Source organism: Fukomys damarensis, unplaced genomic scaffold (assembly GCF_012274545.1).
Source record: "Fukomys damarensis isolate Sample0158 unplaced genomic scaffold, DMR_v1.0_HiC HiC_scaffold_19, whole genome shotgun sequence".
Lineage (NCBI taxonomy): Eukaryota > Metazoa > Chordata > Mammalia > Rodentia > Bathyergidae > Fukomys > Fukomys damarensis.
This window is the reverse complement of record NW_022900931.1, coordinates 42,454,038-42,466,546: the sequence shown is the minus strand read 5'-3', so window position 1 is coordinate 42,466,546 and position 12,509 is coordinate 42,454,038. Positions and strand designations below refer to the sequence as shown.

Genomic DNA, 12,509 nt, shown 5'->3' with positions numbered 1-12,509 from the left:
GGTGGTATGAATGAAGGATGGGGAGGGGCCAGGTGGCTGAGTGGTGCAACATAGTGCTTGTCCTGGAAATTACTTCCATGGTGGACAAAGCTTAGCAAAATGAGCTCTTCCCACAGCACAGGCTTCCTTAGAGGCTTTGTGTGTGTAGTGTGCCCAACAGTTTCTAGATATTACAACATCCTGCATATATACAGAATATGAGATTCACTTGAGTCCATCCTGAACATGGTACGACTCCAGTGAGTGAAAGACAGTAAAGTCCTCAATTGCTTTCATGGAAAATATCATCACTGTGAAGTTTAAATCAGTATCTCTATAGGCCTAGATAGCATACAGGTAGACAGTGTATGCACAGGTACACATACACATTTACACACATTCACATTTACTCACACTCATCAGTGTGGCTCTCATAAATGTGAAGGGTGAGACTCCTCTTTTCAGCCATCTAGAATTTGGATGTGTGGTGGCTGCTGCCAGGTTTTTGGACAAAGGACTTGGCTTGGGGGCAATGGAACCCCTTCCTTGGTCACCAGAAGACCTTCTGTTATTGAGATGGCTCTGCAGAAGTGGCCGAGCCTTGGATTATAAGGACTGGCATGAGTCTTACCATTAGGATTGGGACTTTGAGACAGGAATGTCAATGATGTGCCCTTTTAAACTTCTAGAGTTTGGGAGACTGGGGGAGGCGCAGGTAGAGAGAGAAACAAGGCAGGGGACGGGCTTCTGCTCCTAGAAAAGCTGGAAATCACCTACCTGGGAGCAGGCCCCACTGCAGCATTTGGCCCCTAGGGGCTGCCCCTACGCTAGGGATCAGTCAGGGATGAGGTCAGCTGGGAGAACGGGAAGAGACTCTGGAGGAAGCTTAGGAAGTATGGGAGGATGGGATCTGGGTTGTGGGGAAGGGTGAAGGACAGAAGACACCAGAAATATTTCTTAACCCCATTTTCACATTGGAGTTATCTGAGGAACTTACAAAGCCTGATATCTATCCTTGGAGATTCTGCTATAAATATTTTGGAGAGGGCATCAGGCGTGGACACTCTTCTAGCCCCTCAGACTATTCTAATGTGCACCTGGTAATAAGCATGTGGCCCCAAAGCAGGATGAGGACCCTCTTCAGGGAAATAGTTGAAGGGAAGGTTAGGCACAAGGGGAGTGGGTTGGGAGAATTCTGAGAGTTTTGGTCTGGACAGTCGATCCTGTGCTGATTTGTGTGGTGGCTTTACAGCCTTCTAGCTGGTGTTTTCTAATGCCATTTCTGGTTGAAAAATCTGGCTGGCATGGAAGTGTTTGGGCATAAGGAGTGGCTTTCCCTTATTTTTCCTGTATCTTCAAAGAGGAATAATTCACTGTGCTCTCCTGGGGCCAAGAAGACACATTCTAGGGTTGATGCTTCAAAGTCGGAAGTGGATTTTCTGCTGTAGAATAAATACATATTTCATAAATAAATTAAGTCAGTAGGTATGCCAATAAATAAAACAATAAATAAAACAATGCACAACATGTTTGTTCTCTTAGGGTAGTTCTCCACTTGTCCCACTGATCCTGATGATGTACACTCTGCCTTTGATCACCTGAAGGCACTCAGCCTGGCCATTGTAGGGGAAAGCACTGCTTTGGCCCTGACTCTCCAAGGACTGGAGACCGTAGAGGAACCACAAGAGATTATGAACGCTGGCCACCCACACGGAGTGGGGAGGAGGAGGGACATCACACATTCCCTCTGTTTCCTACCCAAGACTGTGTAGGGACAGGAGGCAGGGTTTGGGAACCAAGGCTGGGCCATGTTAGATATTTGAAGTCCAGGCTGACCAACTCTTTGTCCTTGGGAAGCTTCACCGTGGTGGGGTTGGGATGGACTTGAGGTCTGGATGAACCCAATCTTTCCACACACAAAAAAGATACAGCAGGCACAACTCCTGCTTCGACACAGCCCCCCACCAGCCAACCAGCTGGCCCCATTGGGCACATGGTAGGGTGGATAGGAGGTACTGGTCACACGATGGGAGGGTGGTGAGGAGACAGGCAGGATGGCACTCGATTTAATGGAAACCAGCTGTCCAGGGCTTCAGCTTCTGGAGCCACCAGCCAGTGCTCATTTCCTCCTCCTTAGTCTCTGCCATGTGGTTCTGCTTGCTGGGCTTTGCCTTGTCTATTAAGAGACCTGCATGTGGACATGGAAACATGTAAACAAGAGTGGATATTAACACAGTGAGCAAAGAAATAGTATTCCTTCATACATGGGCTTCATAAAGAGACCTCAAGGGTATAACTTTGAAATTCTATGCAAAATTTTCAGTATTTTCATACACACTTCTGTCTAAAGAGGGTTTCTAACTTTCCTCTGGTTCTTTAAAAAGATTAAAATAATATTAAAGAATTCTAAGTCATTTATATGTGTAACCTAGTAGCAAGACATAAAAAACCCTGCAGAAATGAGAGGGAAATCCAGACTTCTCCTCTGGTCTTGTTCCTTAGATGCAAGGCACAAAGAAATCTGTGGAAATTTGACCAGAGCTGGGAATCTCCCCAGCGTTCCTGTCGTGGGCACACATGCCAACTGTGTGGAAACCTGCTTCTTGGGGGTATCACCGGTGTTCAACCTGAAGTTGCCAGCCAACTTTTCTTTAAAAAGAGAATATTCCGCCCCACTATGTCTGTGGGTACTTGTATATGTTGCTTTATGTAACAGTCATGACTCTAAAGAAGTGGGGAAATGGAATTTTTATATTAAAAAGAAAGGGAAGGCTGGAAGTATAGCTCAGTGAATGAGCACTTGCCTAGCAAGTAGATTTTAATCCATGAAGGGGTTGATCTTAGGCAAAGGCACCATTGGGCACCTTTTTGTTCACTGTCCTGTTTATCTCTGGATTTTTGATGTTCTAGAATAATTGAATAACAGTGTACTGCTACAAGGGCATATGCTTTTTGTGATGACGTATTAAGGTACATTGTTTTTACATTATATGCATGGTTTCAGTTTTAGAAAAAAAATCCCAAATTCTTACAAAGACATTCAATGACACTTCTTCCAGGGATCTGAAACTAGCAGACAACTCTATTAGACATACAAATGAGGAATTAACCTGAAACCCATTCTAGAGAATGTTCCTCTGTGTACTCTGTGCCCCAGGATAGCTGTTAGGCTCTTTGGTGTCTGTAAATACTGGTTCCTCTTCCTGGTTCTGTAAATACTGGTTCTTCTTCCTCTTCCTATGGTGTCTGTAAATACTGACTGTGATAGACCTTGGCAACCCTTGCTATGTTGCATAGCAGATAAGGCAGAGGCAGGAGAAGGAGGGCAATGGTGTGGGGACACATGTGAAGAGACCTGGAGCCAACCTCAGTCAGCTCACATATACTAAGCGCAAAAGCCACCTCCACAGGACAATTGCTTTATATGGCGATTAGAGTTCCTTATTGTTCAGATGTGTTACACAATAATTATGCCTTTAGGTTAGCATATTTTTTTGTACAGAAAATATTTTAACTGCATGGCTGAATTCTATCAGTCTTCCCAAGCAAGAGCAGAGGCTCTGTACTTGGTACTCTGTCTGTGTGTGCTCACAAGCCTAACAGCACTGGGGGAGGGTGAGTAGGGCACTGAGAATGAGCTTTCTTTCCACTTCACAGATGAAGACGTGTAGGTGCCCAGGGTGACTTCCATGAGACTTTATCCTAGAGTTAATTAAAAAAAAGTCAGGCTTCGGTGTCTCAGGTCCCCTGGTCATGAGTCTGTCCCATGGCAATGGGCATTGCATTTGATACAGAGCTGGCTTGGGAATATCTACTTTACTGAAGACAAAAAACTACGATCAATTTTTTGCCTGCAAAAAGTTTTTGGAATCAAAGCTGAGTTTAAAGCTGTTTATCTTTGTACAGCAAATGCCCTATTTCTCAACTAATGAACATGTTAAAAGAAGGCATCTTCCTCTGTTTGATTATGTGAATGGTTCCCTGGGAGCAGGCATTTTCTTGCAGTTTCTGCAGGTCAGGCAATGGATGAGTCTTAGTTCCCTCAGGTGTGTGTGTGTGTGTGTGTGTGTGTGTGTGTGTGTGTGTGTGTGTACAAGGCGATGGAGGACTCAGAGTCCTCAGGTGTGTGTGTGTGTGTGTGTGTGTGTGTGTGTGTGTGTGTGTGTGTACAAGCTCAAGTGCACACACAGGAATACACACAAAGAGGTAGGTGGTGTACCCTCTGTCCATCCAATATACATGTGCAGAGTCTTTTTTCTCTTTCCTAATTAATTAGAAGTAATAGCTTCCCATAGTTCCCGGTATGAGAGGGAGTGAAGTGGGAAATAATTTAATTGGCTGTCTTGCTTTCAAAGCTCAATTTAATGAAATAGTTCTCAGCCTGAAGAGCATGTATTATCTTTCCTGTTATTTTTCCAATTAACATTTATTGGGTCACGTCTGTGTGGAATATTCTAATTGGTTCAAAGGGATGGGGGCCAAGGGGCCCAAGCAGATGGAGAGATAACCAGCTGTCTCTTCCCTCCCAGTGCCGGGTGTGTACTAGTGTGGCTGCTGGGTTTCCCCAGTTCCTTGCCTGGCACAAGCTCAAAGTGCTTGAAGGAAGTCCTGCCCTGTCACCTTCCCATCCTCAGTGGCTCACAAGCGGGTGTACCAGGCTGCTCACAAACAGGCTGATGTCTTGGGTAGCGAGAAGGGTAAGGGGGCACTTTGCAAGGTTCTGGACATGTGTAACCCCAGCAGGGAAATGAATGGCTCCTGAGGCTTCCTGTGAGCATCATTTCTCTGGGGCAAAGATGGGACACACGGAGACTGCCCCCCAGCCCCAAGTATAAAGTTGCTGCAAGAATGAGGGATTTAGAAGGATCCCACAACACTCGCTCTGCTCTTCTCTTACAAAGCAAGATGTGGAGCAGGGTTGGGACTAGGGGTGCAAGTCAGGCACCCAGGCAAACACCCAAGGAGTCTGGCTCCCATAGGGGCCTGCAATGCCTGGCTGCTATCTGTGCAGCCCGGAGAGAGAGTGCTTCTTACGTGGTGTCCTCACAGCCTCGCTTGCCTTGCCCCATTTGCAGGCCTGGCACACAGGAAAGCATCCTATCCTCCTTCCTGTCTCCTCCCTGCTCCCAGCGATGCTGGGCCTCAGCCAGCCCAAGACCAGCCCTGTGCAGAGATGCTACCATGTAATCTGTGACCCTCACCATCCTCAGTGAGCTCTGCATAGTGCTGGGCCTTGCTCTAAGTCTCAGTACCTCCCCATCGTTGCTGTAATCCTGTGTCTATTCCCTTCCCCCTGGGCATTTCTTACCAAACACCCATCCATTTTAAGTAACAGCCTGTGTCTGTTTCCTGGGCTCGCCAAGGACAGATGGGGGCCTGGAGGAGACCAGGCTTCTGCTTGGCCACACTGCCTGCTGCCTGGAGAGCTGGGGAAAAGAGCTGGTTAGGTGCTCTTGGGGACCACTCCCAGGCCCAGCCGGGACAGAGGCACATTTGGGGGTGTGGACAGCCCTGAGGAAACTGTGTGGCAGGGCTGCAGGGAATGGGGCCTTTACCAAATAGGCCGACAGCACGGGGAGACAGCCTACAGCCTATGTGCCTGGTGACAAGAATATTTTTGTATTCACATGACAAATCTGTAGTGCCACTCCCAAACTGAAGTCCCAGCCAAAATGACAGGAACAGTCAGGCCAGTAGAGAAAGTTCTGAGTATGTAGGATTTTTCCCTCTCTACCGCTGGCCTGAGTCTGTGGTAGGAAGAACAAGCCGTTCCTGGCTGGTTTTGCCAGCCACTTAAACTCTGTGAATCGTGCTGGGATTTCAAGTCTGGCCCAAACCCGAGGCTCAGCCTCCTCTCTTTGTCTTTCCAGAAGGTCTCTTGGTGTTCCTGCTAGGAATTCTTCCCTGAGCTGCTTCCTGTGGAGCTGTATAGCAATCTCCTTTCTTTCCATTGCTGCTGCTGATGCAGTGTTTAGGCCTCTCTGGCAAGGTGGTGTGGGGCACCAGACTGCCAGTGCAAGAGTTTCCCTGAGCTGGCTTTGGGTTGTCAAGTAGAAGGGACCTGAGGGTCTGCAACCAGCTCCATACCCCATGGATCTACCAACGTGACAATGTCATCTATCAGGTGATGCTTTAGACATGATTTGACTGTCTTTTTTTTTTTTTGGTATTGGGGATCAAACTCAGGACCTGCTGCTTCCAAGGCAGGTGGCGGCACCACTGAGCTAAATCCCTGGCCCTTATTTGACTGTCTTGATCTATCGGGGAAAGGTTCACAGTTGTTGTTGTTGGTGGAAGGTGGGGGCTGCAGTGCTACCCTCTCTCCCAGGATGCATGCCTATGAAAGCATCTAAAAATGGCCAAACAACCTTGGCTGTCCTCTGGCCACTTGACTGGCAACTCTCTGGAAGACCTTCCACAGGCAGATGTCCTACCAGGGAATGGAACCAGATGTATGCAAGAACTCAAAAGAAATTAATGGTAATAAGACTCTGAGGTAAAAATATCTGTGTGCACTGAGCTGGTTCACTCAGCTCCCTTCCTATCTAAGGATCATTTAGGCTTAATTATAGAGTTCAGGCATTCACTGGGCTTTTGATTAATTTTCTTTTCAGCTTGAAAAGTGTGAGTGTGGGTCTTTGTGTGTGTGTGTGTGTGTGTGTATGTGTGTGTGCGTGCATTTATATCTTTCTTTGCAACTCAGTTGTGAGCTGGCCCTGGCAATGTTTAATTGTGCCCTCTGTTCTAACAAGACTGTTCAATATGCCAGGCTGGGCTGGGAAAGCCATTGTTCTCACTGCCTCCGCCCCACAGGCTGAGCCTGCTGTGCCTAGCGATGCGATGGCAGGGCTTCCCTCAGCTGCAGAACACATGCTTTCCTCTTTGGTTCTGTACCTGTGGTATTTAAGGGATGCAGAGACCAGGAGAACAGATTTTCTACTCCACTAATGACTCATACCATGCTAGGGGCTGCCAAGTGACAGCCAGCTCACCCACACCAGAGCCCCTGACAGGTGTTTCTCTGGGCTGGCCTTTCTGGAGATTACAAGGTTCTCTAAGCAACAAAGCAGTCTGTCTCTTATTTTTGGTAAGTCTGCTTGGTAGATAGGTAAGGACTCCATGACTAAATGAAAGAGACTTTTTTTCTCCTTCTTTTGTCTTCTGTGCTTCTTAGACAGGAACGAATTAAGAGGCAGCACCTCACAGAGGAAGAGTATGGGATTCTGAACCAAAGGCCCAGTTTTAATCCTGCTCTTGACACATTTGTTTGTGTGTCTATGGATATTGTCACTGAATCTCTTCTGATCACAATTTGCCATCTGTAAAGTGGGGATAATAGTAGTAATAATACAATATTATAGCTTTTATAAGATTCTCTCCAGAGATAAGAAAACGCATGTGGCAACTTTATATAAAAATATTCTATAAATCAGAATTTCTTATACTATTGAGAACTGCTTTTTTTTTGGTACTGGGGATCAAACCCAGGGCCTTCACACTGAGCTATAGCCTCAGCCCTTTTTGTAAACTTTAAATTTTGAGACAGGGTCTTGCTAAGTCCCTAAGTTGCCTATGCTGGATTCAAACTCTGATCCTCTTACCTCAGCCTTCTAGAGTGGTGGGGTAATAGGCATACACCTCCATGCCTGGATTTGGGGATATTATTCCCAGTAGAGGGAGCTTAAAAAAGGTCTACGGAACAAGAGACAGAAAGGGGACTTCCCTCTAACTTTCCGATGTGCTGTGGGCCACAGCAATGACCTGGGAATATAAAACGCTTTCAGCAAAGACCCCAGATTGAGGGTTCAACCTCAAAACAGCTGTCACAGATAAAGAGGAATCTGGAGCATTCATTTTGTGACATAACAGTAATGAGAGGTTTCTCTTGCCCTTTAAAGGGTGGATCCAATTTTCTGTAATTTTTAGGCAAATTGGTTTAGGGTGAATGGTCCAGGGATGGGTAAGTGTTGTGGCTGGAGACAAAGAGAGGTTGTGGGTCCCAGGTGACATGCCCATCTTGAGTCAAGATTTGAGGGAACATGGGCCTGCCACTGGCCTAATGCTGATTGGGTGTGGGACTTTGAAAAGTGACCTGATTTAACAGGGCCTCAATTTCTTGGGAGATCAAGGACTAAAAGATCTCATTTAATCTCCCAAGATCTGAGGAAATGCTCTTTAATAAACAGGACTTCAAAACTCTCGGGTCACCAAGAGATCACCTGTACAGGATACAAATACAGTCCCGAGATTGCCCAACTAAAACATAAGCCACTGAATGAGCCCCCTTCAACTGAAAGGCACTCGCGGAGCAAGGCAGGGGATGGGAAGATGCAGATGACCCCAACAGAGATTTCAAGGTTAATGCCTTTCACTAGACAACATCCTGACTAAGCTGAACTGCGATGAGCCACAGATCACTGGGAGAAAAGAGGTCTTTTCCTTGTAAAACAATAACTTTAAACAATTGGCTACAAGGCAATAGAAATGGTCTGCCAGGCTGATCCCAGAACAGAGCAGAGTTCACAACAGTATCGATGACAATAATTGTAATGTATATTTGCATAGTGCTTTTGAAGGACTTTCCTGTCTGTTTTTGTTTTTTTTCCTCATTTTTGATTACAAAATTTCCCAGAAAAACAGCTTTGGGTGATTCAAGAAAAAACTCTAAAAAAGTGTAATTTTTTTTTTCAGGAGGAACAAGTCTATGCTTGTACATGCTGCACCTGCCTTAAGTACAGATATGTATTTAATAAGTACAGATACCTCTTTGAAAAAGTTCTACTATAGGTAAACAGAACTGTATTATAACATATCTTATTCTGACAGGCTGGGGAAATCTGAAAATTGAAACCTTGCCTCCGATTTTGTAACATAATGTTTTTCTTATTGATCATTAGAATTTTTGATTTTCAAAAACCAGATTTACTTAAAGTGGAGCTATATGGATTATATTCCAGGATCAGCATCCACTCCCCCAGAAATTCTAAAGATGGCACCTAAATCAAGCTGTGGGAGAGACTGCTGTTTCTGATGTCAGTGTGGACAGTAAGCAGATTTATACTTCTGCCATGGAGCTCTCTGGGGGTGCCTCTGTCAGGAAGAATAAGGAAGCACCAGAAGGGACAGCCAGTAGAATCCAAATGTAACAACTGCATTATTTCTAAATGGAATGTCTCCAGGTCTTCTGTGATGCACTGGTGTGTCATTAATGTGTTGCTATAAATAAGGTGCCATCAATAACTGATCTATAAAAGAATAGCCAATGGTTGGCGTGTGCCTGTTAACTCTCTTATGTAAACCAGTACCATCTCCTGGGGCTAGAATCTGAAAGGAATTGCATTAAACCACATTTTAAACAAGAGTCATAAACAATCCTGCTTGCTTGTCATTCTGCACCCTAAACTCTGGTAGGAGATACATTTTTGGAGCCAGCCGTGGGACTGTAATTGCTCTGGACTTCAACTCTCTCACTTCTGAAATTAGTCTTGCAGTATTCATTCAGTAAATGTAAAGCAACACTGTGAGAATTTTATAATTAATTTGCACACGGGTTGAACAAGTATCTCTCTGTGTAACTCTGTGTGTGTGCTGTAATTTGCACTACTGAAAATAAAGGGAAAAGCTCACTTTTGGGAGTACAATTTAAGTTGGAAGAGTTGAAAAATCCTCATTGTAAAGACTGGAAGCTCTTTAAAGAATTTTATATTGGCTCCACTAAAGGAAAACTTGCCTCCCAACCTTGCCGGGTGGATCTCAGAAACACAAGCTTGCTTAATGTAAGTAGCCCAGATTTGCATGAAAGAACTTTGAAGTTAGGCCTTAGGAAGCACATTTTCACAAATGCTTGAGCAGTGAAACATCTGTGAAACAGCTAAAATAAACCTATACGGACACATACGTAGTGTATGTACTGTGTATCCACAGAGGCTGCAGGTGTATATGTAGGCACTGCTGGAAAATCTGCTAGCTATTATGCTATATGCTTCATGGTTGTGTATGCATGTGTTTGCGTTCGTGGGTGTGCATATGTGTTTATGCATGTCTGTATTTTATGTGTTCCAATTATTCAGAAGCTAAAAACAGAAAAAAGAATGAAAATACAATTCTTATTTGCTGAAGTGTTCTTGAAACCCTAAATGGGTAATAAATTTTTTTTTTTTGGTAAAGTCAGGGCTGGTGATGGGAACAGAATAAGTAGCTGTAAACAAAAATTATAATTTGGCTAACAGTAAAAAACATGGCGAGGGACTGAAAAATAGCTACTACAGAATTCAGGAACTGTGTATCCAAATACTGTGACTAAAAATACTCTGAATATGCAGTCTTTCTGGGAAGAGGTGGGTAGATGGAGCCGGCAAGAATCTCCATAGGTCACATCAGCACCTCGGACAGTTCCCAGAAGGCGTTTTCTCACGTTCCTTTCATTCCTGTCCGTTCACAATCTGATGATCAACGAATAAGTGCACAAGATTTAATTTGTGACAACTTATGCTTTCCTTTGCCCATCACCCATTCTTTTAACACCCAACTTTCACTCTACCCATTTCCCCAGCACCCCCCAGTCAGACAATGGAACTGTCTTACGAACATCTGGTGTAGATGTTTTCACTCCCGCTTCTAATTGGCTGGGAAGCAGCATTTGCCACAGGCACTGTTTAATTTCATTTCCATCCCCTGCATCTCACAGGAAAGAAATGGTCAATAGTTCAAATAAAAGAATCATCCTGGTCAGCTCCAAAATATGGCTACTTGCATGGTAATCAGCAAGTCTGTCAAATCAGCGATTTCTTTATTCCTAAGAGGAAAGGACTTTTCCTAAGGATTATGGTTCTACCACCCAAGGAGCAGCTCTTCACAAGTAGCTGCAAAGGCTGGCAAACCAAGAGGTCTGCTTTGGCTCAGAAACTCAGTTTGGCTCCTGGTAACCTCACTGCGTGCCTCAGCGGCATGTGCTCCACACACAGTCAGGCCAGTCTACTTCTATTTAGGAGGGATCACAACCAGGGGTGGTCCCCGCTTGGGCCTCCACATGAGGACTTGGGCATCGTTGGCATTGGGCTTCACTAGTGCGTTTGGGGGAATGGGTTCCATCCGGCTCAGGATCCGGGGCTGCTCCTGCTGAGTCCTGCCCACCAGCCGGGCCCGCTGTCCCAACAGCTGGAGAGGGTCCACCTCAATGTCCACCCTCATCCTCCACTTGATGGTCTGCAGAATGATCTTCTCCTTGGTGGTGGTGTTCATGGCCACCAGCCAGGTCGTGAAACTTTGGTCCCTCTTGATTCTTGTTAGCAGTGGCACATTGCTGTCACTCACTGGCACTGCCCATGTCACACTGGGGTAGAAATTGTCATTCATGCTGACGGAGAACCTGGAGATCTTGTTGGTGGGGCCAACCAGGGTCACAGTCTCTGTGGTGTTCCCATACCAAGGGTAGCTCACCCCATCTGAGTCACTGATGGCTTTTACTCTCCCTTCCCTCAAGTCAGGCAGTTCCCAGCTGGACCTGGCAAAGCAGAAGAGATGCACAAGAAAGGAAGAGGCTGAATGAATTTTGCTGAAGCCGAAGAGGCACCCACCACTTCCTAATGCACAACCTGGGTGAAACGGGAAATGCAGAAGGGAATTTGGGCCACAAAGTTCTGTGCTGTGCTATTCCAGGATTAAACGAGAACACATCAAAACGGAAATAAAACAGCAACACCAAAACAAATTAAATAAAACCATTGCTGACCCAATTGGAAGTGGAAAGCTCAGAGGCAGTTGTGAAATAACAAAGAGGGGCCAACCAGTTGGGATGATGGTGACTAGCAGCTTGGAGGCTTTCCACAGCAGGAACTGTTCTCTTGGAGGAGTATGAGGGTGCACAGTTTTGGTTTTGGGGGGAAGAACTGGTGGCTAGAATATGATACACTTGGTAGCAAGAGTATCAGGTAAAAAGAACAAAAGGAGGCAAAGGTATACTAATTTCTTAGAAGAAAAACACAACAGTATAATGTCTGGTAGTTGAACTGTAGCTTTAAGGAAATCCAGGGCTTAGAAAATGAAAATACAGAGATGCTGGTCACTTCTGGAAGCCATCTGGCTTGAGAACATTGCACTTTAGGCTGTCACGTGTGGTCTCTGATACTCTGCTCACTCCTACCAGCTTCCAGTCCAGCCTGAAAATCTCATTGCTTAATTTGGGAAGCTCACCCTGCTGGGGACCTGCCTGCTCTTTGTGGCTGTTCCCCAGTCTTGCACAGAATGAGGGAGGAGGGCATGCGCTCCACCCTTAGCCCATGTTTTGTCCCCCTGCCATAGACTGTTGTATATAATAATGATAATAATAATAATAATAATAATAATAATAATAATAATAATAGCAAAGGCTGATATTTATGAAATGCTTTTCTCTACTCCAACCACCGTGCTAAGTACTTTATATCTAGCTGGGGATTTGGCTCAGTGGTTCCACCACCTGCCTCGCAAGCACAAGAGCCTGAGTTCGATCCCTGGTACTGAAAAAAAAAAAAAAAAAAAAAAAAAAAAAA

General features: G+C 45.2%; 1 protein-coding gene across 2 annotated transcripts in view; it reads right to left on the bottom strand.

Annotated features, from left to right (window-relative positions):
* Positions 1–994: 994 nt before the first annotated feature.
* The window catches only part of Fam78b (family with sequence similarity 78 member B), a 94,749-nt gene continuing 83,234 nt past the window's right edge, over positions 995–12,509 (bottom strand). Inside the window, exons 2-3 of one of the 2 annotated variants that reach the window (XM_010633932.1) lie at positions 10,564–11,482; positions 995–2,167 (exon numbers count right to left, since the gene is read on the bottom strand). In XM_010633932.1, coding sequence (XP_010632234.1) covers positions 10,960–11,482 — 523 coding nt within the window. In that variant the 3' untranslated portion in view covers positions 995–2,167; positions 10,564–10,959. The remainder of the gene's footprint in view (positions 2,168–10,563; positions 11,483–12,509) is intronic. The other variant, XM_010633931.1, reaches the window with a different exon arrangement.